Genomic DNA, 23443 nt, shown 5'->3' with positions numbered 1-23443 from the left:
TTATTAAAAGGCATTGACTTTCATGAGCATGCTAGCCATGCTGAGGAAATGACTTGGAGCTCATGAAAGCTGATATCTTTTAATAAAAGTTGTCAGTCTGATAGAGCTAATTAGTAAGCTGTGGAAGGTAAATAGTGTTATCCCATACTAATACAGGTAGTCCTCTACTTACAACCATTTATTTATTTATTTATTTATTTATTTATTTATTTATTTATTTATTTATTTATTTATTTATTTAAATCCCATTTATATCCCGCCCTTCTCCGAAGACTCAGGGCGGCTTACAGTCTAAGCACAAATCAAATGTGCTTAGCAATAGCCTTCATTCTATGTATATGCCTGCTTATTAGGGCTTTCGCACCCCCCCCAAGCGGCATTATTACAAAGTCAGCTTATTGCCCCCAACAATCTGGGTCCTTTAGTGACTGAAATTATGACAGTGCTGGGTTGGAACTTACCATTGCATCCAGGCCTCCCTCGCCAGCCCACTTCTTCTGCAGCCGAAGGAGCAGCTTCATTTTGCAGCTGAGAAAGGAGCTGCATTTTGCAGTCAGAGGCCTTTCCGGAAGGCCACTGCAGCCGAGAACCAAGCTATGGATTCAATCTGTAGCTCAATTCTCGGCTGCAGAGGCCTTCTGGAAAGGCCTCTGATGTCAAAATGCAGGCCCAAGCTCCATTCTCAGCTGCAGAATGAAGCTGCTCCTTCAGCCATAGAAGAAGTGGAGCGGCTGGATGGGGCCGTCGGTGCCTCCAAGGTGAGAGGAAAAGACATTCCCCCCCCCCCAAATAAGACATGGTGCCCCTTTTGGGAGGCAAAAAAAAAATAAGACTAGGTCTTATTCTGGGGGAAACACAGTAGCACAAGAGCAGGAACCATGTTCAAAGATTAAACTGACCACAGAGTTGGTTTGGTCTAGTGCAGGGGTAGGCAACCTTGGCTCTTTGATGACTCATGGACTTCAACTCCCAGGATTCCTGAGCCAGCCATGCTGAGGGGAAAGGGAGAGGTTTCCAAGCTGAGCCATGCTGGCTCAGGAATTCTGGGAGCTGAAGTCCACGAGTCATCAAAGAGCCGGGGTTGCCTACCCCGGGTCTAGTGGCTAAGGCACTTGGTTAGAAAGTTGGAGATTGTGAGTTTGAGTCCTGCCTTGGCCATGAAAGCCGGCTGGTTGACCTTGGGCTAATCACTCTCTCCAGTCTGACCCACCTCACAGGGCTGTTGTGGTGGGAAAAACAGGAGGAGGAAGTTGTTTTTGGATATATTTGTGGCCTTGAATTATTTGTAAAAATAATAAAGACAGGATATAAATACATATAAATAAATAAATAACCATATTGCTTGTCAATTGGAAAAATAGAAAGATGGAAAGAAAGCTATCATGTAGTATCCTGCAGAAAGGCATTTAGAAAAATTAATGCAGGTTATCAATGCTCCCAATCTTTATAAACTCCAGGCAGTTGACAGGTTTTATTTATTTATTTATTGTGTATGCCGTCCATCTCTGTGTCCAGTGAGATTAAAATAGCAATAAGGAAAATATGATTAAAAATTGTATAACAAAAATTATTAACAAGGTGTATGGAATAATAAAAAAATGCAGATACACAAACATTTATAAAGTAAGCTCTGGTTTCACAGTCAGTCCCAAGACCTTTCCAGGAAACCAAGTTTTTATTAACTTCTATACAGCCATACATCAGACTGGTTGGAAGCTGAAATGGTAAACCGGACAGGGCATGCAGTTGTGAGGTCCTACACAACTTGCAGTTCAAAATTCAGATTATTGGTCAACTTTCCTCAAAAACAGCCTTCTTAAATGTTTGCAAATTCCTTTCTGCCCAGAACCTTACACAAGAGGCTTTTTTGAGCAATCTGCAGGTCTAAAGTACAATAAAAGGGTTTCCTTTATGTCACAACCACTGCTGTTTAATTGGAAATGACTTGCTGAAAAGAAGACTAAAAGCCCTCTTTTTTACCTCAACTTGTTTATTAATTAACAACATCATTATTACAAATACATCCAAAAATGTATTTACATCCAAAAATGGATGTAAAGCAACCTACATCTTACACGTGGATAACAATCTTTGGCACATGAAAAATAAATACACTAAGTTGATAGACTTATCATAACCAATAATCATAAGCTCAATGCATGTGTGTGCCCGACAGTGCCAGCTATTTCACTGATCAAGATTCAGTACATCTATGGACATATGTGCTCACTTGCTCTGTGACTTGGTTCATAAACACCCTTTTTCTGGATTTGCAGAAAGAAAAACAATTGTAATGCTGTAATTACGATAAAATCAGTAAATGAGAACTAAACAGCAGTTAAACACATGCAAAAAGGATAAAACAATATATACAGTCATGTATTTGCACTCTCAATGGAAGTCATATATAATACACCAATTATAAAACCAAAACCTACCATTTTTCATTAACATGTATTGAACACTAACCAAAGGAGCTAAACCAAAGAAAAATAACATCCCTCAAACAAAACACCAAATGGAAGTGAAAACTAAGCAGATTTTCAATGTAGGAAAAATACTATTATTAGGACTTTAACTAGCTAAGAATGATGCATGAATGCAAGTCTTACAACACACTTAACCTGACTACTGAATTAACCTGTTTTCTGGATTCTGACAATACATTTGAGCCATAAAGTAGCTAAAAAAGACTCGTTGTGTTCGTGGTATTTTGGGTGATCTGTAAGAGTGAAAGTTGTTGATTATCCAAGGAAGAAATCACACAACAGTCACAACTGGCAGGGCAGCCACTATTATATAAACCACCAACAAACTCCATTTGGTTCTCTACACTGATGATATTACCAAGGCTGGTAACAAAACATCTGCAGGAAAACAACCCACGCTTAGGGAAACCAAGAACACTGAGTTATAAATACCCTCTAGAGTCTACTCTTTAAGCAGCCTCAGTTGACAAAATGTACTAATCCAGGAAACTTAACAGATTTAACACTAACTCAATTCAGCATAGCTTTACCACCTTGATTTAATGGATTATACAATAAGAGACTGAAAAAAGTGGATTTGTAAGAAGTCATCAGTGCTAAATTCTATGTGCAATTATAATTATATAATTATTGTATAATTGTAATAGCTACATGCTATTATTCTATGTTCTAAACACCTTTCTTCCCTTGTAAGTTTGGTCAAACAAGCAGAAAAAGATCATATTCTCTAAACACAAGAGCTGCAATGGGAACACTAGACATCGTTTGCATTAACTCTTCCAAAAACAGAGATCCTTTGTGAATAACTTGAGTCCTTTTTAGTGATGGTAGCAAAGGCGGAAAAATAAATTCCTCAGTTTGTTCCTCACTGGATTTTTCTTTTTGTGCTCTCGGAACAACGAATGAGAATCAAATCTTTACTGGGTCTTGGAGGAATTGCGGGCTTCGTTTCATCATTCTCATTTGTTTCCTCTATAAAATAAAATGGAGGGGAGAGGAAAACAGCCTTGAGATGATACAGCAAAACCTGTTACATCATTCCAAACTGACTTCCTGATTTGTGGTGGAGAAAAGCAAGACTTCCTTTCTTTCAGATCTGGCAGCTGTAATGGTGCAACCCCTGAGGTCATTAAAGAATTAATATTCATAGGCTTAATTTGCCACAACATTAGATATGCCCATCATATCAGGACAAATCTTCCATGCAAATCTTCCATGTGAAGACATTTGTATCAATAAAAAGTGAGGAAAGGACCTGCTTAGCCAGAATTAAATGTTTAAGTTAGTGTTTGTCAGTCTTGGCAACTTGAACATGAGTGGACTTCAAATCCCAGAATACCCCATCTGGTGATTTTTGCCCAATGCCCAGTGTCATTGTGTTTGAGTTGGGCATGTCATATTAAAGACATAATCAAGAAGAAATAATCAAAACTCAAGAGAAACCAAATTTACAAAGGCTTAGAGCAGTGTCTGTCAACTGGCAACTTGAAAATGGGTGGACTTTAACTCCCAGAATTCCCCAGCCAGCTATGCTGGCTGGAGAATTCTGGGAGTTGAAGTCCATCCATCTTCAAGATGACAAGGTTGAGAAACACTGGCTTAAGTGGTCAGAGAAGGTTGTTTTGTGCCTTGCTATCTTTTCATATTTCACCAAATTAGGGATTTTGGAAGAGCGTTTTTCTGCAGCTCCCCATACTTACCGATAGTGTTGGGTTTGTCCATTAATTTGTTCTTCAGCTTTTTGCTTTGCATGTATTTGACGCTGTTCCGCCTATACGTCTCCTGGCTGATCTGCCTGCGACTTTGCTTGTGGATGCTCTTGATATTGCTGATGCTAGACCTGCCCAGTCATCCGAAGGAAAGGAAAATCATCAGTGGAATTATAAGCACATGAATAACATAACGAGAATCTGCTAAGCCAGGTTTTCTCCAACTTGGCATATCCCTTGTGTATGGACTAAAATTCTCATTGTTTCCAATCAGGGTGATTCCCATATATTTTCCTATAAAATCCCCATAGTTCCCTAGTTGTGATTTGATTTGGATCTTGCAATGAGCAAAATGTTGGATTCCATGACTTCTCCTTTCCATTTTTTTTTGATTATGCAATTTCATACAATTGGCTAATTTTAAAAATCTCATCTTTTCTTTGTCCTGAAAAGTAATGAAGAAATCCGCATTTATCTGAGCCCCTGATTCAGATATTAGACTTGGTAAGTGCTTGACAATGTCTACTTATGACCAAAGGCTAAAGCAAACTAAATCTTGATTTATAAATCTTGATTTATCTAGGGGCTCCAAATTGATTCTAAAGAAAACTGTTGATTTTATTCCCCACAACAACCCAAAATCACCCAGTGAGTTTCCAAGGCTGAGGATGGACTTGAAGTTTGGTTTCACCAGTCTTAATCCAACACTTCAAAACAAACCAACATCCAGGGAGACCAACTCTACCTTCGAGGTGGTGCTGTTTTATTCCTCAGCTGGTTGTTCTCAGTCACGTTTTCCTCTCCTGCTTTCTGCAGATACATTGAAGGATAGTAGCCTGTGGTCTCTTCCTTCCTAAGGTTTAAGAAGACCATTTTATTGACACAGTAAAATAAACAAGCAGAGATAGTTTGAACCATGGTTGCACTCCATAGCAAGATCCTGCTAAAAAAGTGTTCCAATATCTCAGGGGCTGCCACAGAGAAGAGGGAGTCAAGCTATTCTCCAAAGCACCTGAACGCAGGACAAGAAGCAACGGATGGAAACTAGTCAAGGAGAGAAGCAACCTAGAACTAAGGAGAAACTTCCTGACAGTTAGAACAACTAACCAGTGGAACAACCTGCCTCCAGAAGCGGTGAATGCTCCACCACTGGAAGTTTTTAAGAAGAGACTGGACAGCCATTTGTCTGAAATGGTATAGGGTTTCCTGCCTTAGCAAGGGGTTGGACTAGATGACATCCAAGGTTCCTTCCAACTTCTTATTATTATTATTAAGATGAAATCTACATAAATACTGATGATGTTACCTAGTTGGGTCGTAAAATGTCTGGAAGCAAAGAACCAAGCTCAGAGAGCACCAAGGACCTGAAGTACACATATTCTTTTCTATTGGTACACAATGCTGAACAGAATAAGACCATGTCACGCTCCAGGGCTATCTCCCACGCACTGATTTATTTAGCTCTCAACCTAATAACATATTGCAATACATAGATGCTCAGCAGATGGCTGTCAGCTGAAACTTCCTCTTTTTAACACCTGTCACTTCAGATTGTTGACGGCCTCTTTGGGGGTCTATCTGGGTTTTCTGTGTTGACTGAGATTTGCCTTTTAAGCACCACACTGAAGGTGCAATAATATGTGGACATTGGACAATTGGAGTTCTGTCTCCATGTGTTGTCAATGGCATGGAGATCAACCACAGGATCAGCAATTGCCCTGCAAAATTTCTGTCAAGGTTTTTCCCCAGTTTACCTCAGAATTAGCCTAGAACTTCTGCCTGCAAGTTATGCCTGTGCCTCTGAATTATGACTAAAGATGAAAGACTATGCTCATGAGTTTCACCCTGAAGCACTCCAACCACATTCACAAATGACTTCACATATGGGAGAGCGAAAGAACTTGAAAAGAGAGAAACCAAACTGGAGAAAATTGATTTTGGCAGATTCATCTGTGCAGACAAGGGGTTCTCAGATCTTAATATCATTAGGCTGGATTTAGGTCTATGGAGCGTCTCAACCAGGTCATGGTTGTCCCAAAGGTGCTTTTTCAAAAAGGGAACTGGACTTTCTTGGGGGGGGGGTTTCTTCGAAAATGTTTTGCTTTTCATCCAAGAAACTCCTTCAGTTCTTCAGAAGTGAAATATTTTCAAAGAAAAAAAAAGTCCAGTTGCCTTTTGGAAAAAGCACCTTTGGGACAAGCAAATCCTTTGGCTGGATTTGCACAACTTTAATTTGGGTAGTTCAAGGCCCATTTTAGACCAAAAACCAAGCCCCCAAATTGCTCCAAAATTGGATAGAATGGGCTAGTTTCATAGCATCCTGTCAGACCACCACAGGATGGAGGCTCGGTTGTGAAGACATCTCAACAAACAGTAAGTGGGGCCACCTTTGCCCAACAGGAAAGCCGGCATTGATGAGTGCCATTCCCACATTCAGGTGCAGGAACCTTCAATGAGGTGTCCTCCAAGCTCGGCAACTAGATTCTCTAGTCAGAAATCTGAAATTTGTCCCAGTGCATTTGCAGGGGAACAATTTGTGAAAAGTTCAAGGACAGAACATCTCCATTGCTTCCTCTTTGAAAAGAGTCATGGCTGAAGCCTTACCTGACTACCCACCAACCATCAAGCAGTTTATGGATAACTTCTACGGTTTCTCCTTCCTTCAGGGAAATCTCGTCTTCCTGAGCACCTGTGTAACCTTTTCGGACAACATGGAGTTCACCTTGCAAGAAGAGAGTTTATTTGATTGATTGATCAAATTTATACGGCCGCCCATCTCACAAGAAGTGATTCTGAATTGAAACTGATATCAAGTGCCCAAAAACATTTAACTGCTTTCATTCATGTTTTAAATCTTGATTTCACTCAGCTACCCATTTTACAGATTGGACTGTGGAGGGTGAAAACAGCTTATGCATCCAAAGTGTGAAAGGCAAAAGAGGGACAAACTCAAGTTGGAGATGAAACAAATTCTGAGGGACAATAAACGCTTTAGACAAATTTAAATCATATTTTTATATTTCATTTAAATTAGCTTCAACCAGCAACCTCTTTTAAATGTCTTTTTATAATGATGAATATTTTATCAGTTAATGAGGCATTTTAATGGGAAAATAGGCTAAACAATAATACTGTATATGTTTTTAAAACACAGTAGATTCCCTTTAGTGAGCAGGAAGGAAGTCATTAATGGCAACTTTTATTTTACAAAAATGTATGATTTTATGTTAAGGAAACTGCAATATTTACAGTAAGTTACTGCTGATTAATAAGTCATGCAGCTGAAGTAGAATGAGACTTTGCAAAGCCATCCCAGTTTACCTTTATATCAATTGATCATATTTATTTTAATTTTTACTCAATATTTATTAATAATTTGATATTTTCATTGCTTATTGATCACTGAAACACACATACTGTACTGCTTGTTTAGTGTGTATTGATCATTAATAAATGTGGCAGTAAATTTTGCAGATATAGTACTCTATTATTTATTTATTTCACATACATTATGTTACGTTAGGTATAATATACATAAACTATGCTTTTAGAAGCATAGTTGATGGCATACCTCCCTTTTCCCCCTGTCACAACCACACCCTTGGGATGGAGACACTCCCCTTTGTCTAAACCAGGGATAGGTAACCTTGGCTCTTTTATGACTTGTGGACTTCAACTCCCAGAATTCCTCAGCCAGGCACTCTGGCTGAAGAATTCTGGGAGTTGAAGTCCACGAGTCATAAAAGGGCCAAGTTTGAAGACCCTTGTTCTAGAGCTAAACTGGGGCCTTGCTCAGCACGGTCCTTAGACTGATGACAACCTCAAATCTAACAGTAAAGTTCATTCACCTGCATAGTTGGGCTCCTGTTCTTCAGCTTCATCTGGACTATCCATTGGTTCTAGGTAAGCAGCTGGTACCCAACCTCGTTTATTCTTTTGCTGACAAAACCACCATCCTGAAATGAATAACCATGATAGAAAAAGAAGGGGTTTTTTTACTGAGTAAAATCCCCAGTCCACCGCAAGATGGAAAAAAAAATATTACCCAGCTTCTTTCTTACCACTTTCACTCTTCTCCACCACATCTACCATGTCTCCCACTTTCATGGCCATCTCAGTGCTAGAGTTCTTCTCATAGTCAGCAATCACACGGTAAGTCTGTAGGATGATTGGGCTTGTGATGTCTACAAAAAAAAGGAGACACCGATGAAATTAGAAGACCAGAGGACCCAACTGGAGCCAACATTTAACAGAACTGGGTTAGCCAAGAGCTATTAAAAGAGGACGGGGATGATCTTTGATTTGTGTCCACCTGAAGAGATTCACCTCTTTCCTCTCCGTCTCTTTTTTCCTTGGCACAGTTATCTTTTCAAGTTGTAAACCTGAGAGCAGGGACAATCTTTTTGCAAGGAGAAATCTCAGTTTATGTATTTAGTTTATTCACTACATTATATGTTGCTTTGTAGCCACTTCAATTTAAAAAGGGATTCTAAGCAGCTAATAGGAGCAGCATACATACGGTATGAAGAGGTTATTTTCAGAAACAAAGAGATAACTTCCAGAGTTAGTAAAATAAGAGATTTCAAGTCTAGAAGCTGGACTTGAGCGCTGAAAGCTTTCATTTTTAAAAGTTTTTCCCAATGCCATTCTTCTTTAAATGCATGTTTCTAGTCCTCATGATAAACTATGAATTAAAGCTTCCTGAAAGTAATAATAAAAGCCTGCAGGAAGGGCAGTGAAGAGATAGGAAGAGCCCATTGGAACAGATCAAAGACCTATCTAATCCAGTATTCTGTTTTGCCTCACAGTGGGCACCCTGATGGCTTAGGGAACCCAGATTTAGTGCAGAAACATCCCAGCAACCCTTCGTTCTCAACACAGATGCAACCAACTCAGGAACCAATGCAAAAGACGACAGAAATGGTTCCTTTTGACACTCCCATTGACTTACCTGTTGCAATCTTCTTTGAATCTTTTGGCATCAGGAATGCTTCTGGTTTCTTGGGGCTGCAGGGAGTAAGGACAAGACTTGTTACTATCTCAGGCCTCACCGATTAGCCACCAATGTAAATGAAATAGCCCTTAGCAAACCACTGGACTCTTTCCTTATTTCTAGGCTGGGCCTCTGATCCTGATGAAGGTGTAGTGAGATTGATCAAATTCTATGCTTTAGTCCAGGGAGTTTCAAACAGAGTCCCATAGAATTTTGAGGGGTTTTGAGAACTTGATGGGGTTTTGTGAGACATTAAGTGGGGGAACATTCATTTAAATGCATCCAAGGATGTTCATTGCAATGTTTTTTTAAGATACAGTGGAAAGGCTGGGGCTGGTCAACTGACATTCAAAAGCCCCATCCCTGTAGGGCAATGTTGTGGACTTCAACAAGCAGAATTCCCCAGCCAGCATTGAGCGTTGACTTCAGAACAGGTTGTTTATTGTTATTAATAAAAATAACTGAGTATCCCAGGGAAGTCTACCCATGTGGTGGCTAACAGCTGACATTGACTTGATGAGCATATAATCAAGAAAACAACTAAAGATTTGTACCAGGGGAAGCTCCCTGGCTGCTAAGCCATCATTCCATTTGCATTAAAAATCACATTGCAAGCAGTATGGTACGATCTGTCATAAACTTTCAATAAGATTCTTTCTCAAAGACTTGAAACCACAGTCAATGGCTGCAGCAGTAGCTCAAGAAAGGAAAAAGTGATAAGTTCTAAACAAAATGCAAAACTTAGAATTGCAGATGGGTAGTTCCACAACACGTTTCCCCCTACTTGCCAGTCAGTTCGCACCAAAGGGAAAGACAAGGAAAAACCTCCAAGCTCCCTAATTGCTGGCTAAGAAAAGGGGAAACAGCAGGACACTTGTGCATTTTGTTCTTTATCAACTGAGCATCCAACTGATAAAGGGCAAATTCCAAGTGGGCTGAAAGTTTCAATCTTTTGATTATATTTGGAGAGGAATTTGGAGGTGTGAAGGGGCGAAATACAGAGACATACTATAAGGCTTTCATTTTTCTCCTCAAGTCCCCCTGTCCTAAACACTTCCTGATTTCACTGTTTTGGATTGTGGCCCTCAACACCCCATGAGTGCTCATGGTGCAGCTTCTCAAAGTAATAAAAGTAGATTCACCTACAGGAGAAGGAATGAGGCAAGAGTGTCTTCATTTACAGAAATAATTTGCCAACAAGCTCTGCAGAGTTACACTCTTGCATCACGCACAAACAAAAAAATGTGGATGGATTTTTTTTGTTGTTGTTTCATTTTTGCAATTCCATCTTCACCGCAGGATTTCCCAAAATAAATGTCCTCAGACTCTGAGATTGCAAAGCCCTGGACCATTTCATGTGGCACTTACCACCACTAAGGGTTAATTAGATGATATATAAAATAAAAACTCTTTGGGCAAGGCTACGTTTGAGTACAGCCACCCTCCGGTTCCAACTGTGTTTCTGCAATAAATAACTTTTAGGGAATTTCCTTCCTTGTTATCCTCCTTATCTCCTCTGGCAATTTTCCTATCTAAATCTGCAGAGGTTGCATTATGCAGAAAAACTACCTGGTAACACACAGGGTAAATGTGGATGCGATAATGTCAATGCCAGGCTCAAGATAAGAACAAACCCATTTCCTATTGCAGTTCTTCTAGTTTCCATTTAAATCTATGCCTGTGGTCATGCATTGTGTGGTTTTGTTTGATTTGGGCTTAGTGTATTGCATGAATTCAGTCATTTCATTTTGCATATATACAGTACATGCATCTGGGATTAAGCCACGATTGTGAGCCACTGTGAATGGCTTACCATATTTATCAAGCAACTATGCTTGATTTTATAAGCATTGGTTGCACAAAACATGGATGTCCCAATCTGCATCTTCCAGAGCCTGGCCAATACTCACTGATTTGCAGTAGATGGGTTCAAATCATCTGGTCTGACTTTGAAGAAGTTTAAGATAAGCGCACAACGGGAGATCTTGCGCGGAAGATTGATCAAGGCAGAGAAGTACTCGGACAGAGTATTTTGCCGGTTTTCAGTGGCCCGTTGGCTGTCAATCCACTTTGGGGCTAGACAGAGAAAGGAAGCAAACACATCTTATCTCAGATGAGTCTATTTACCCATCTGCTCCAGAACAGTCAACTCTAAACTGGTGTACTTCCCCAAAACCCAAGGCAGAGATTTTGCTCCATATTCTCACATCCTGGACATTTCTTTCTCTTCTGTGTGATTTGAGCTTCCAGCAAGAGAAAAGGAAGGAAAGAAAATTAAAGGAAAGAGAATCAATTAAGCCCTGAGTCACCTTTCACAAATTGCCATAATCACATTCTACAATGCAGATTATGAGTTGAGTGAAATAGAAGACTTTTGAGGACATTGGTTAGACCTGCCCCAACTTGGTCCTTTAGTTAAGAAAGACCCTCAACTCCATTTGTAGTGAAATATATACTTTTACTAAAAGTCGATTACAGCGTAGCAAAACCAGAACTGAAGTTCGCACACCAAATCTCTAACTTTAATTTTTCCCTACCTAGACTCTTCCCATTGCTGGTCCCCCTCATCGTCCAACCAATTTTGAAAGAGGTTCAACCATAGTTTCATTCCATACAGCATTAACTTTGTGAACTCTCAGGCTTCCTCCTTCCGTTATATATTCAGGATGGACAGTATTTAATATTTTATTGTTATGTATATGTAGGATGGGACACGGTGGCTCAGTGGGTTAGGACGCTGAGCTTGTCGATCAGAAGGTCGGCAGTTTGGCGGGTCGAATCCCGAGTGCCGCATAGCAGAGTGAGCACCTGTTACTTGTCCCAGCTTCTGCCAACCTAGCAGTTCGAAAGCACGTAAAAATGCAAGTAGAAAAATAGGGACCACTACGGTGGGAAGGTAACAGCGTTCCGTGCGCCTTTGGCATCTAGTCATGCCGGCCACATGACCACGGAGATGTCCTCGGACAAGCGCTGGCTCTTCGGCTTTGAAACGAAGATGAGCACTGGCCCCTAGAGTCAGAAACGACTAGCACACATGTGCGGGGGAACCTTTACCTTTTTATATGTAGGATTGTAGATCTATACATATGTTGTTTATAGTATGTTTTAGGTGTGTGTCATGTATGTGTTTGGGAACGGGCAATTAAATTTCATTTTTGATGTGTGCCGTTGTGCTCACAGTAAAAAAAAAGACAACAAATCTTATCTTATCTTATCTTATCTTATCTTATCTTATCTTATCTTATCTTATCTTATCTTATCTTATCTCTTGAGGACTTGTCTCTGAGAGGCAGGCTTCTTCCCAACAACTTCATCAGTTTCACTTTCCCCCAAGCATTCATCTGTTTCACTTTCCCCTTCCTGTCCAGGTCCCTCCCCCCCCATAGTTCATGGCAGACTGACAGCTAGCGAATGGGGAGTTCAAGCGCATGATGGCAGCTCTGACAACATTCCTAAGTCTGAGTTCTCTGGGCAATAAATGCAGCTTGTTTGACTTGGACTTAGCCTTGTATATGAATTCCAGTTCTGGCTTTTATAATAATAATAATAATTTATAAACATTTTATGAATGTTTATGATGTAAGAAGTTGTGTGAACCCAACCAAATGTGGTTAATCAACAAGCCACAGTTAAGTAATGGCTTAGAATGCTAGTTGGAAACAGGTCTCAATCAATGCGCTAAGGCAGCACTTCCCAACAGTCTGTTCCTGCCAAGAGAGGCAAAGAAAGCAGGAGAAATATGAAGGAGCTCTCATAATGGCTGTCCTTCTATAAGAGAATGGGCTCAACACAAGGCAGTTTCAAGGCTGCTTGCTTGCAAGTATGGGCCCTATCTTCAGAAACCACCTGTCATCAGTACTGGCTATGTTTGGCTGCTTGTCAGTCATCAGCCTCTGGCCCATAATACAAGTTTTCCAAGTTAACCTCTACATATCACGTTAGGTTAGTGTGCAAAAACCCAGAACTTGCATACATATGTAGTAATTCGATCATTCCCAAAATTAGTGTAAATCTGGGCACAACATGAAAATATCGAAACCTTCAGTTTAAGGAAGCTGGAAAACCTTGGGGAAAGATTTCTTTTGAACCTATCATGGTCTCAGTTCCACTTTAATAAAACTCCAGACATCTGGTGGTTGGAGGAAGAGTTGGCTTTTAAGATAGAATTTCAGTCATTCTAGGTCTATAATCCAGTAATGACAACAATAATTTGTTCATTAAAATGTTAGCTTATGTGTAAGCAAGTGGGGGAATTTTCAGAGATCGGTCCTATTCAGCATGAAACCATTCAACTTTTCCCATCCATTTACTGTTGTTATTTTCATGAAATGCTGCTAGTTTTGGTTTTTTAAAAAAAACTTCAGGGCCTAAGAAAACTTAGGAAAGCCCAACCAGTGACACAAACCAGGCAATCTGATGCTTCCTCATGAATGCAACACCTGGTGTGCCTTCTGTAGCTTTATGAATTTCTCTCTGGTTACAATTGCAGAAAATCAGTGTCATAATTTCTATTGTGAAGCAGGAATCAAACCAAAATAGCAATGTTCTAAAATAAGGTTAATATACTGATATATATACTGTATAAGACAACCCCCTCCCACAAGGTCGATGGAAAATTGAAGGAAACCACCCCAGCAAAGTGATGTGACCTCTCCCATTACAGATATTGTTCCAGTCTGGTGAATGTGGCCTCCCATTTTCTGTGCTGTCCAATAAACCTTGACGAACCTCAAATTCTTGTGCATGTCTTTAAACATACAATGGGGCTTTGGGATTCTGCTAGCTAGCTGGACTGTTACAGCAACAACACAAGTACTGCCCAAATATCTTGATGGCATCTGGCATGTGTATGAAAGAATTTTGCCTGTGTTTGGTTTGCATATAGCTCCTCTTCTATATTGGGACCAATACTAATAGAAGGGAATATATGTAGCTCAGGGTTGAACTGTGGAATCCTTGGTGCTCACTGAACATGGCTGTTTTCTTGTAGACAGTGTCAAAGAAGACACAGTCATCCAGGCCAAAAAATATCTAAAAAGATTAAAAGTTAAAGTTGCCCTGATTTAACCTTTTTAGTTATTTTCTTGCAGACATTTTCATTACTGAATTAGGTAACAACTTCAGTGCTAGATTGGGGCAAGATTAGAAGAAACCTTAGGCCAAGAGGGGAACTAAGTTTGATGTGTTGCAAATCTCCTTCTTTGTTAGGTTTGATCTATAAAACCTGGCTTATATGGAAAACAAGCCACAGTCTGAGTTTTATATCGTATTACAAGAGCTGTAGAGTTTTATATCATTAGGAGATGTGGTGGCACAGTGGTTAGAATGCAGTATTGCAGACTAACTCTGCTCACTGCCAGCATTTCGATCATGACCGGCTCAGGGTTGACTCAACTTTCCATCCTTCTGAGGTCATTAAAATGAGGACCCAGCTTGTTGGAGGCAATATGCTATTTTTAAACTGCTCAGAGAGTGCTGTAAAGCACTATGAAGGGGTATATAAGTCTAAGTATTATTGCCATTGCTATATTGTAATTACATGTCTTTCTGGTTTGTTCAGCTAATTATAGAAATAGAAGAAGCTATGCAGTAGAAAAATGAACAATATGGACCAGTAGGTAGTTTTGTGTTATATAAACTTAGCTGATTTCATTTTATCCAGAAGCAGAGAACCTGTAGCCCTTAAGCTACAATTCCCAGCAACCCTCACCAGAAGCAATTCTGGTTGCAGCTAGAGGGCAACTTCACAATGGCCACAGGTTGCCTTTGCCCTAGGCCAGGGGTCGGCAACCTTAAACACTCAAAGAGCCACTTGGACCCGTTTCCCAGAGGAAAAAAACACTGGGAGCCGCAAAACGTGTGTGTGCACGCACACACATGCGAGGGGGGAAGCTTGATTGAAGAGTTTAATTAAAAAGAAATAGAGGCTGCTGTGCATGAGTGGCTTCACACTGTTCTTGGACAAGCTGACACACATTCTTATTGGGCTGGCTCTCCTGCCCTGCTTATTGTCAGCTTCTTGGAGATCAGCGTGAGGCCACTCTCTTTTTTACACACACACACACACACACACACACACACACACACACACACACACGAGAGAGAGAGAGAGAGAGAGAGAGAGAGAGAGAGAGAGAGGAAGCGCAAGTGCCTCTCTCTGTCTCTCTCTCTGCAAACGGCAGAGGACTGGGAGCCGCAGGAGAAGGCTGAAAGAGCCGCATGCGGCTCCAGAGCCATGGGTTCCCAACCTGTGCCCTAGGCAATCAGGAAGCCAGTTGAAATGGTCCATCCATAGATGCTTCATACGGGTGCCAAAAACAGTCAAGGGTGGGACAAGGAAAACATATTTGAAAACAGCAGGTGGAACTAACCCATGCCAACTTCAACTTTATGCAGTTTCATCACAACTAACTGCAGCTACAATTAGGTTAATTACCTGCCAAGTGTGGGATTATCCTGCTCTCTGTGTTGATTTCCCCAGATTCAATTGGAAACATTTCCTTCAAATCTTTCTAGCAAGAGAAAAGAACAAAAGATCAGTTTCAGAATCTAACTGAAAGTCTAGGTCAATTCACCATTAAGCATTATCTAATAGAACTGAAGAAAGTGGCTTTTTCTTCTCCATTGCTTTGATACCAGGAGTGGTTGGGGAAGGGAAGGAGTCCTGACTACTAAATTTCTACCAGCTGCATAGTTGTAGAAAATTTTCTGGAAATTTAGTTGGCAACTTCCTGTGGGTTACTGCCTAAAAGGCTAAGGGTGCTCATTTTTCATAATTTAGTCATAATCTATAGTGATCCAAGACTGCTTCTGTAAATGAAGAGTGCTAGATATCGGCTTCTGACTGGGAAATGCTTTCCTTGCCCCATTAGAAGTATAAAAACCAGTTAGTAAGTTAGCCCCAGAAAGTCCCCCAGCTCATGCTTCAAAGCTAATGATCATAGTAACAGATGCTTGATGAGCATCATCCATTCCACCACCAAACATTCCTTTTTTTTTAGAAAATTTTATTAAATATACATTTAAAAACAAAAGTGGATTAGTCCTTATTGCCTACTCTTTCCCTTGGGTGATCCACTGCCCACGGATTTAGAAACCAATATTCCTTGTTTTAAAAATATAAACAGCAACCCTTCATTCTACTGATATAGAAATTGTAGCTTGTAAATAACATGGTGCCTCAGTATTTATGCAGATAATATGCTTAAATCAGAACAAAACAGGGACAATGATTTGCCCAGGATAGATTCAGACCTTTTGGGGGGTAAATAGTGGTGTGGTCAGTTCTACAGTTAAGGAGCAGCAAGAAGGATTTAGAAGACTAACTAAGCTGTATATGACACATGGACTACATGGACCATCTTTGGAAGCATGCTGACCTCTAGAAGTGCAAGGAATGCTTTCTCCCTGCGAACCAACTACTTTCTATCCATGAGAGGGGATGAGGCTGGGTTCTCACAACCCAAAAACTACTGCTGCCACGTTCACCAAATGTGCCCTGCCCATTGTATATCATAGAGATCAACAGAAATTATTTACTTGAAAAGCTCTGTAACAACAAAACTCACTGTAATTTAGAAAATAACCGTCTGCATATGCCTGGGGAATTCTTGTCCCTTTTCCCAAGGTCTAACATCTGGTTCTCTCAGAACATGGAGAAACTACACATAAACGTTCAGTTTAGTCTATATTAGTCTACATTGTGGGAAGTCTTACATCAAAATATATTTCATTCTTTATACATTCTTACTCTTCCCTCAAACATTATCAATGGACTGAGAATCAGTGTCTCCACTAGATAATTTATAGCCAAGCTGAAATTAAGTTAATCAAGTAAAAATAGCAAATAGGGGGAAATCTTCCTCAATCCCCCCCCAAATAAGTTACCCAGATCTAATCCACATATCAAAAGAGAAGGTCTGTAAACACAAATACTAATTAAAATGGTCTCCCAGAGGATCTGCATGTTCGCAAGAATAAATATTATAGATGGCATGTACCTACACGCACACCCACATCCCTCAAGTGTCATCCTAGAATCATTACCTAGGACTGTGGTGGCGAACCTATGGCACGCATGCCACAGGTGGCACGCAGAGCCCTCTCTGTGGACACGCATGCCCTCGCCCCAGTCCTAGGCCTTCAGCTGGGTTTTATAAAACCTTTTCGCTTTAGGCCTTCGCTGCCGTGTGGGGGAAAAAAAGGTTCAATCAATCAATCAATTTCAACTTCTCGCGGGGAGAAAAAGATCTCGCAAAGTTGGAATTGATTGAACTTTTTAGTCCCACCCAGTCTGCCATTACCATCACAGCCACGCCCAGCCAATGGGCCATGCCCAGCCAATGGGCCATGCCCAGCCAATGGGCTACGCCCACCCAATGGGCCACACCCACTCGGCACCCAACAATACATAAGTGGGTTTTGAGTTGCAGTTTGGGCACTCGATCTCCAAAAGGTTCACCACCACTGACCTATAAAACAATCTCGCTGTATACCATTTCTCTGTAGCTGCCCCCAAAGCAAATCTTTTTGCTCTTGGGAATAAATATTTCTCCTTTCTTCACAACTGTCTGGATTTCATTTTTATTTATTCCTGCACAACCCTGGCTCAGGTTGGACCCCCAAATTATTCTTCTGACAGCATTTTGTGCCAACTCTGCCTGACAGCCCTGGATTGATCTTCCTTTCCTAGGAAAGGGAACCAGAAACAGGGCTATCGTAGGAAAAGAAAGGGAGTTGAAACATACAGAATTAAAAAGGCTCTCTTTCTTGAACTCCTGAGTCAAAGAAAGTACCTTCCTAATGCTTTCAGACAAGCACGTACACACTCAGAAACTAAAAAAAAAACCTATGCTGCACAAAGAAAAATAGTATTAACCAATTGCTTCTTTGTGGGTTTCCTCCACTTTCACAACATGGGAAAGCTTCATGATTTCATAATCCAGAAAGTATAAAAATGCCAACCAGCTGCATTTAAAAAACAAAACAAAAACACAAGACCAATCTTGATGTGGGAACTATACACAGGAGAAACAGTCCCTTGACTGCCAGAAGTTGCTCTCAGTTGAGCTTACCAGCAAATGTCTAGGTTAAGCTTAAAAGCTTCCTTATTCATTTCTACTTTGGGAAGCCAAATATGATGGAACTAAATTGAGGTGGCCTTGAGGATTCTGCCTGAGTTTATGCTCACTTCTCACCATTCAGTCCTCAGATTTTTTCCCCACATGGCTCTAGGTATAATGGCTGGTCACACAGTCAGCCAGATGTTTAGACTGGATTTGGCATTTTTGTCCACCTATCAAATACTTCCAAAGAACCTGAGATACATACATAATGTTGTTTAATAATAAATAATACTTATGTATGGGGAAATCTACAATTAGATTCACAGTTTAAAACTGGTGGAAACTTAATTTGAGTCATTATTATTTTCACAACCTTCCCCCAAATCTAATCTAATAATAAAACATTCAGATCCAATCCATACTTACATGGAACTCATAGATCTCCGTGAACTTCCGATACACAACTTTTTCTGTCAAATCTTGCCATTTCACCAGAAACATATAAACCTGAATAAAGCACAGCATTTAAAATCAACAATGATTTCCAACTATTTTCTTTTTCATTTTCTTTGCCTTACTGATCATTCATTCATGTTCCGGAATATGAAAATATTGTTTTATATTCTAGGTGTATACTATCTTACTTAAAGAACAGGTAACCTCTTTAAGATAATACATTGTAATTGAGTTCTGGCTTGATTTCAGCAAACCTTTGTCATGGCATTCTGATTAGAAAGCTAGTTATCTGTGGGTTTGACTAGGGGGAGGACTATAAAGTACACACTGGCTCTACAATCATGCTCAAAACAGCACAGGATAGAAAATTGCCCTCCACACAGTGGTGGGATTCAGCCAGTTCGCACCACTTAAGCAGAACCAGTAGCTAATTTTTTATTGCCCAGGCTCAGAATGGACTTCCGGAAGAGGCATCCACACAGATAACTGGTTGTTCACATATTTGAATCCCACCACTGCCTCCTCAGTATCAAAGGTTTTCCTACTTCTTGGGAAAAATCACCTGGATTTGACCAGCTCTTATGATATGGATAACATTGAACCGAATTCTGCAGTTACCCTCTATAAATGAGGCAAAACACCATCACTGAATTGTGACCCAGCGCATAGTGACAGAGTGTCAAAACGTGGCCTATAATGGAAATTTTGCTGATTTCCTGGCTGTGATAAATGAAGTAAAAATATATATTTGTAACTTAGATATATGTTTGTAATCTTAAGATTTCATATGTTATATTCTATGTTTTGTATTTTACCCTTGTATTCCTTTTCACTGAAATATGATGTGAATGTGCCATATGGTAAATAAATTATACTCAAAGGGGCACATCAATAGTTCCTCATCAGACCAGAGTGGGGTTTGAATATTGACAACTGAATAGTGAGCGGGATCACAAAGTTTAGTCCTAGACCTTGTTCTCTTAATTTTTAATTAATAATTTGAGAACAGGTTGGAGGTAATGCTTTTATTCCATTTGCAGAAGATGTTTGCAGTTTGCAGACAATCTTATTTGGATGGGCCAGCTAAAATATTTATTTAGCTGCCCATCTTATGTCAAACTCTGAGAGGCTCCCAATCAACAATTAAAATAATATCAATAATAAAAACAGTACCCCATTAAATCCATTAAAACCATAATTATTAAAAACCTGGCACCAAAGTTAAACTTCCACCATACAGTCCCTCATTACATCCTCTCATCTATCTCATTCTAACCTAGGGCTGGGGTGCGAAGCTAAGTCTCGGTGCTTTTTGGAAGGCTAGGAGGGTAGAAGACAGAAATAAAACGCAACAGTATCTTGGTAAGTTTGAGAAGTGGGCTGGAATTAACAGAATATATTCAGCATTAATCCTCAACCTCAGTTCTCTTGTCCACATTTGAAAGAAGAATCCAAGAAACTCATTGGTACAAAGAGCAACATGGATTCTCAAAAAGACTGGACTCTCAATCTGAGGATGATATGGCAGCATTTTTTAAAACTCATTTTTCATCTTCTCAATGTGCAAGGCACTCTTTCAGATACTTAAAAAGTGCTGGCATCTCTCTCTCTCCCCCCCCCATCAATTAATGGCCTTCAATGACAAGAAGGCAGATGTTGAATGTTTAGGGAATAGAGCACTTTGCAATGGAACTGAAAAGTACGGGTTTCTCTTTGTGGGATGTAGGATTTGTAGGATTCAGCTGGAGGCCATCTGATTTCCTAATCTGGAAGTTGGACTTGGTATCCTATCCAGCTGTGCACAGCACTCCCTTTAACTTTCCACACTGAGTGATCCATTTTCTCATTTTGTGCATTACATTGAAATGCAAGCTAACCAAGAGAGATAAGTTAACATACGTTAAGCCACCAAGGCTTAACTTAAAGTTAAAAACTAACCAAATCCAGTGCAACTGCTGGGTCTACAGCTGGCCAAATTAAGTCTGATTTAAGTCTTTTTCTCAGAATCTTTGAAAAATTCATTCCTTTCACTATGTTCTATTCTGCTCCACTGAACTCTCATTGTTGCAAAGACCTGCATTATAGGGGAAGATGAGATGGCAGTATTGTCTGTGCTGATGTTTAGACTCCTACCTCTCTCCCTTCTGTAACTGCCAAAGCTGGGGATTAAATCAGGGACCTTTTAATAGTGGTATGCATGCTTAATCTCCAAATGGAGTCAGTTCCCCCAGGACATTTTAAATAAGTTCAATCGCTTTTCTGAGCTATTAAAGAAGTCCATCAGTTTGTTCTACTCCCAGCCTCTCCAGAAGTCAGATTCAGCTTCTTAAATCAGGCTGTCAGTCTCCAAGTACTTACATAATGCTGGCTGGGGAAAAATCGCTTCTCAAATCCCAGCAACTCGATATGCCTGATGTAGATGATTGATTCACCCATCTCTGCTGCTGGGAACTGGCAGGTCCTTTGTATTCGTGGTAGGAATGGCCCGCCTTGCGCTTTTCTGGTGAGCTCTTGTGCCGTTCTGACTTCAGCTTTTATATACCACAAAAGGGGAAGTCCGATTTTCCCGCATTGCTGGCCCAGGATTTTGTTTTCGATTTCCTTCCTTCTCTGTGTTTTCATTCGCTTTTTTTGCTGGGCGTTGGTTTCAGTTCGGTTGCACCTTTGGGGATCTAGGCCTCATCTCAGTCGTACAAACTGGTTTGGACTGCAAAACCTTTCACGTCTCAGCATCAGACTCCCGCAGGATCACTTACTCCAGTCAGTGTCAGCCTGACCAGTAAGATCTGCCAGGAGAAACAGCTACAAACCTCACACTTTGTGGAGGTTCAGGTGCTGAGGTGAAGAGGTACAACGTTTCTACCCCAACATGGAACACCTGCACTATAGAGATTAGATCAGCTCCCGTTTTGCTGATTTTGCAGATGTTTTGAAAGACCGGGCCAATTCAGAGAAACTTTCTGCGCTCCAGTGTCATCTTTTTAAAAAAATGTCTTGTATTTTTATTGTACTGGGCGTATTTAAATGGTATTGTCTTTTCCTACATAACCTGTTAATAGTTGTTTTGCAGGAGCACAGAGATATGTCAAATAAATAAACAGAACACCTGACTCTACCTTGTGTTCAAATCTGGAAGATGCTGAGTGTGATGTCGTAGCTCCGCCTCTTTTGTATGTGTGTCAACATTCCATGCACCTGCAAAAGGGGCGGGGCTTCAGTCCCAGTGACACATCCGACATCTTCCTGATTTTGCTATCTCCCTGATGAGGCCCATGTGTTAGTACATAAGGGAAGTGATAATCTATTAATAGCAGTCATAATATTTTGAAAAAGCACAAAAACAAAACGATGCCTCACTGTCATGTGTGATTCCTGGACTTCCCAATCCTAGCTTAAGCCTTCATATGAGCTCTGCCAGAAGAAGGAGCAAGTGCAGCACGTAGCATATATAGTAGCCATTACGGCTTTTTTGACCACATCCTGCGGATCTTCTCACAATGTTCTGATTATTTGGTTACGTGCCATCATGTTATTTTCAACTTGCACTACTGGAAGGGGAATACGGTTTAGGGAATACTGTCTTGGATTAAATAGACTTGTGGTAGGTATCTCTCAGTGAGCTGCAGAAAATTTATGTCCTTGGCTTTGGGGCTGATTGACAGATTGATTTGCAATAGCTGCCGATTTCACATAAGGGATCCTCGGCAGCAATTAACCTATGACCCTAACTAGGGGTATCCAACTTTGGCAACTTTAAGACTTGTGGACTTCAACTCCCAGAATTCCCCAGCCAGCCATGCAAGTCTTAAAAGTTGCCGAGATTGGACTTCCCTGTCCTAAACCCGTTTTTGCAGCCTTTTGCTTTAGATAGGATGCATTTGATTTTTTGATTATTTTGTTGTTTTCAATTGGATGTTAACTACCCAGAGTTGCACTACCCACTGTCCAGTGGACAGCGATACAAAATGAATGGATGGCTGGATAAATGTCAGCCCCTGAAGATAGAACACATCAGGAAACAGACATCAGAACTCTTTATTTTATTCTTATACAGTAGAATACAACCACAGAATTTTGGAAGCATGACAGTGATTTTCTTCCTCTAGTAAAGAGTGAGCATCTTTTAAAGGAAGTTAAGGTGGAGTCAGTTTAAGCTTCTTCCTAACATCCTCTTCTGTTGCCAGCTTGCTTTGTTGTCTATAATAAGTGAAATACAACCTCTAGCAATTGCACTGCCAACTATGGGCAATATTTGCTTAGGCTTTCCACATCCAAAAGGTAATAATATTAAAAAACATTTAATCTCCCCAACATTCCCTTCTAAGGAAAACCCAACCTGATGACTCAGGAACATCATTACATCACTGGATTGTCCTTTGTTGCTCTAAAAGAAAATGCCACCCTAATTGCTAAAAAATTCACCACTAGTTTTATATTTTGGTGGACCCTTGCCACGGGTTTTGATCATTGTGATGACTGAGGAGGGCTTTTTAAAAATTCTCAGCTTTGGGTTGATGATTTATTGTGTCCAACTGAGAGTGTTAGAGATCAGTGTTCTTTGTTTAAGAAACCTAAGAGGAGGATCAATAAAAGCAATTTCAGGTTGGGATATTAGCCGTAATTACCCTAGTCTGGTTTCTTGTACAAATAGGACATTACAAGCTGCTTATACAGGAGGTTCTCATTTAGTGACCACAACTAGGACCAACAACTCAGTTATTAAGCTAAATA

General features: G+C 40.3%; 1 protein-coding gene across 2 annotated transcripts; it reads right to left on the bottom strand.

Moving 5' to 3' along the window:
- Window positions 1-1494: 1494 nt before the first annotated feature.
- Window positions 1495-21309, bottom strand: NCF1 (neutrophil cytosolic factor 1). Of its 2 annotated transcripts, XM_083350181.1 has the most exons (11): window positions 21071-21309; window positions 18683-18763; window positions 15628-15703; window positions 11102-11267; window positions 9150-9205; window positions 8260-8382; window positions 8047-8154; window positions 6803-6920; window positions 4944-5051; window positions 4190-4329; window positions 1495-3461 (listed from the first exon to the last, which is right to left on the bottom strand). In XM_083350181.1, exons 1-11 carry the CDS (start codon window positions 21146-21148, stop codon window positions 3355-3357), a joined length of 1161 nt encoding a protein of 386 aa, XP_083206307.1. In that variant the 5' UTR covers window positions 21149-21309; the 3' UTR covers window positions 1495-3354. The 2 variants fall into 2 exon arrangements, with proteins under 2 accessions (XP_083206307.1, XP_083206308.1); XM_083350182.1 differs by lacking the exon at window positions 21071-21309 and having other exon boundaries at window positions 15628-15699; window positions 18683-18746.
- Between the last annotated feature and the right edge of the window lie 2134 nt (window positions 21310-23443).

Source organism: Vipera ursinii, assembly GCF_947247035.1.
Source record: "Vipera ursinii genome assembly, chromosome: 1".
Classification (NCBI taxonomy): domain Eukaryota; kingdom Metazoa; phylum Chordata; class Lepidosauria; order Squamata; family Viperidae; genus Vipera; species Vipera ursinii.
This window is presented reverse-complemented; position numbering and strand designations above follow the sequence as displayed.

What these genes read in the sequence shown, in the direction of transcription:
- NCF1 (XM_083350181.1), bottom strand. Translation starts at nt 21,148, where the DNA reads ATGGGTGAATCAATCATCTACATCAGGCATATCGAGTTGCTGGGATTT. An exon ending in AACCCATCTACTGCAAATCA is followed by an intron (nt 9,206 to 11,101) that starts GTGAGTATTGGC and finishes TACTCCCTGCAG; the next exon opens with CCCCAAGAAACCAGAAGCAT. An exon ending in AAAACAGCACCACCTCGAAG is followed by an intron (nt 4,330 to 4,943) that starts GTAGAGTTGGTC and finishes ATGACTGGGCAG; the next exon opens with GTCTAGCATCAGCAATATCA.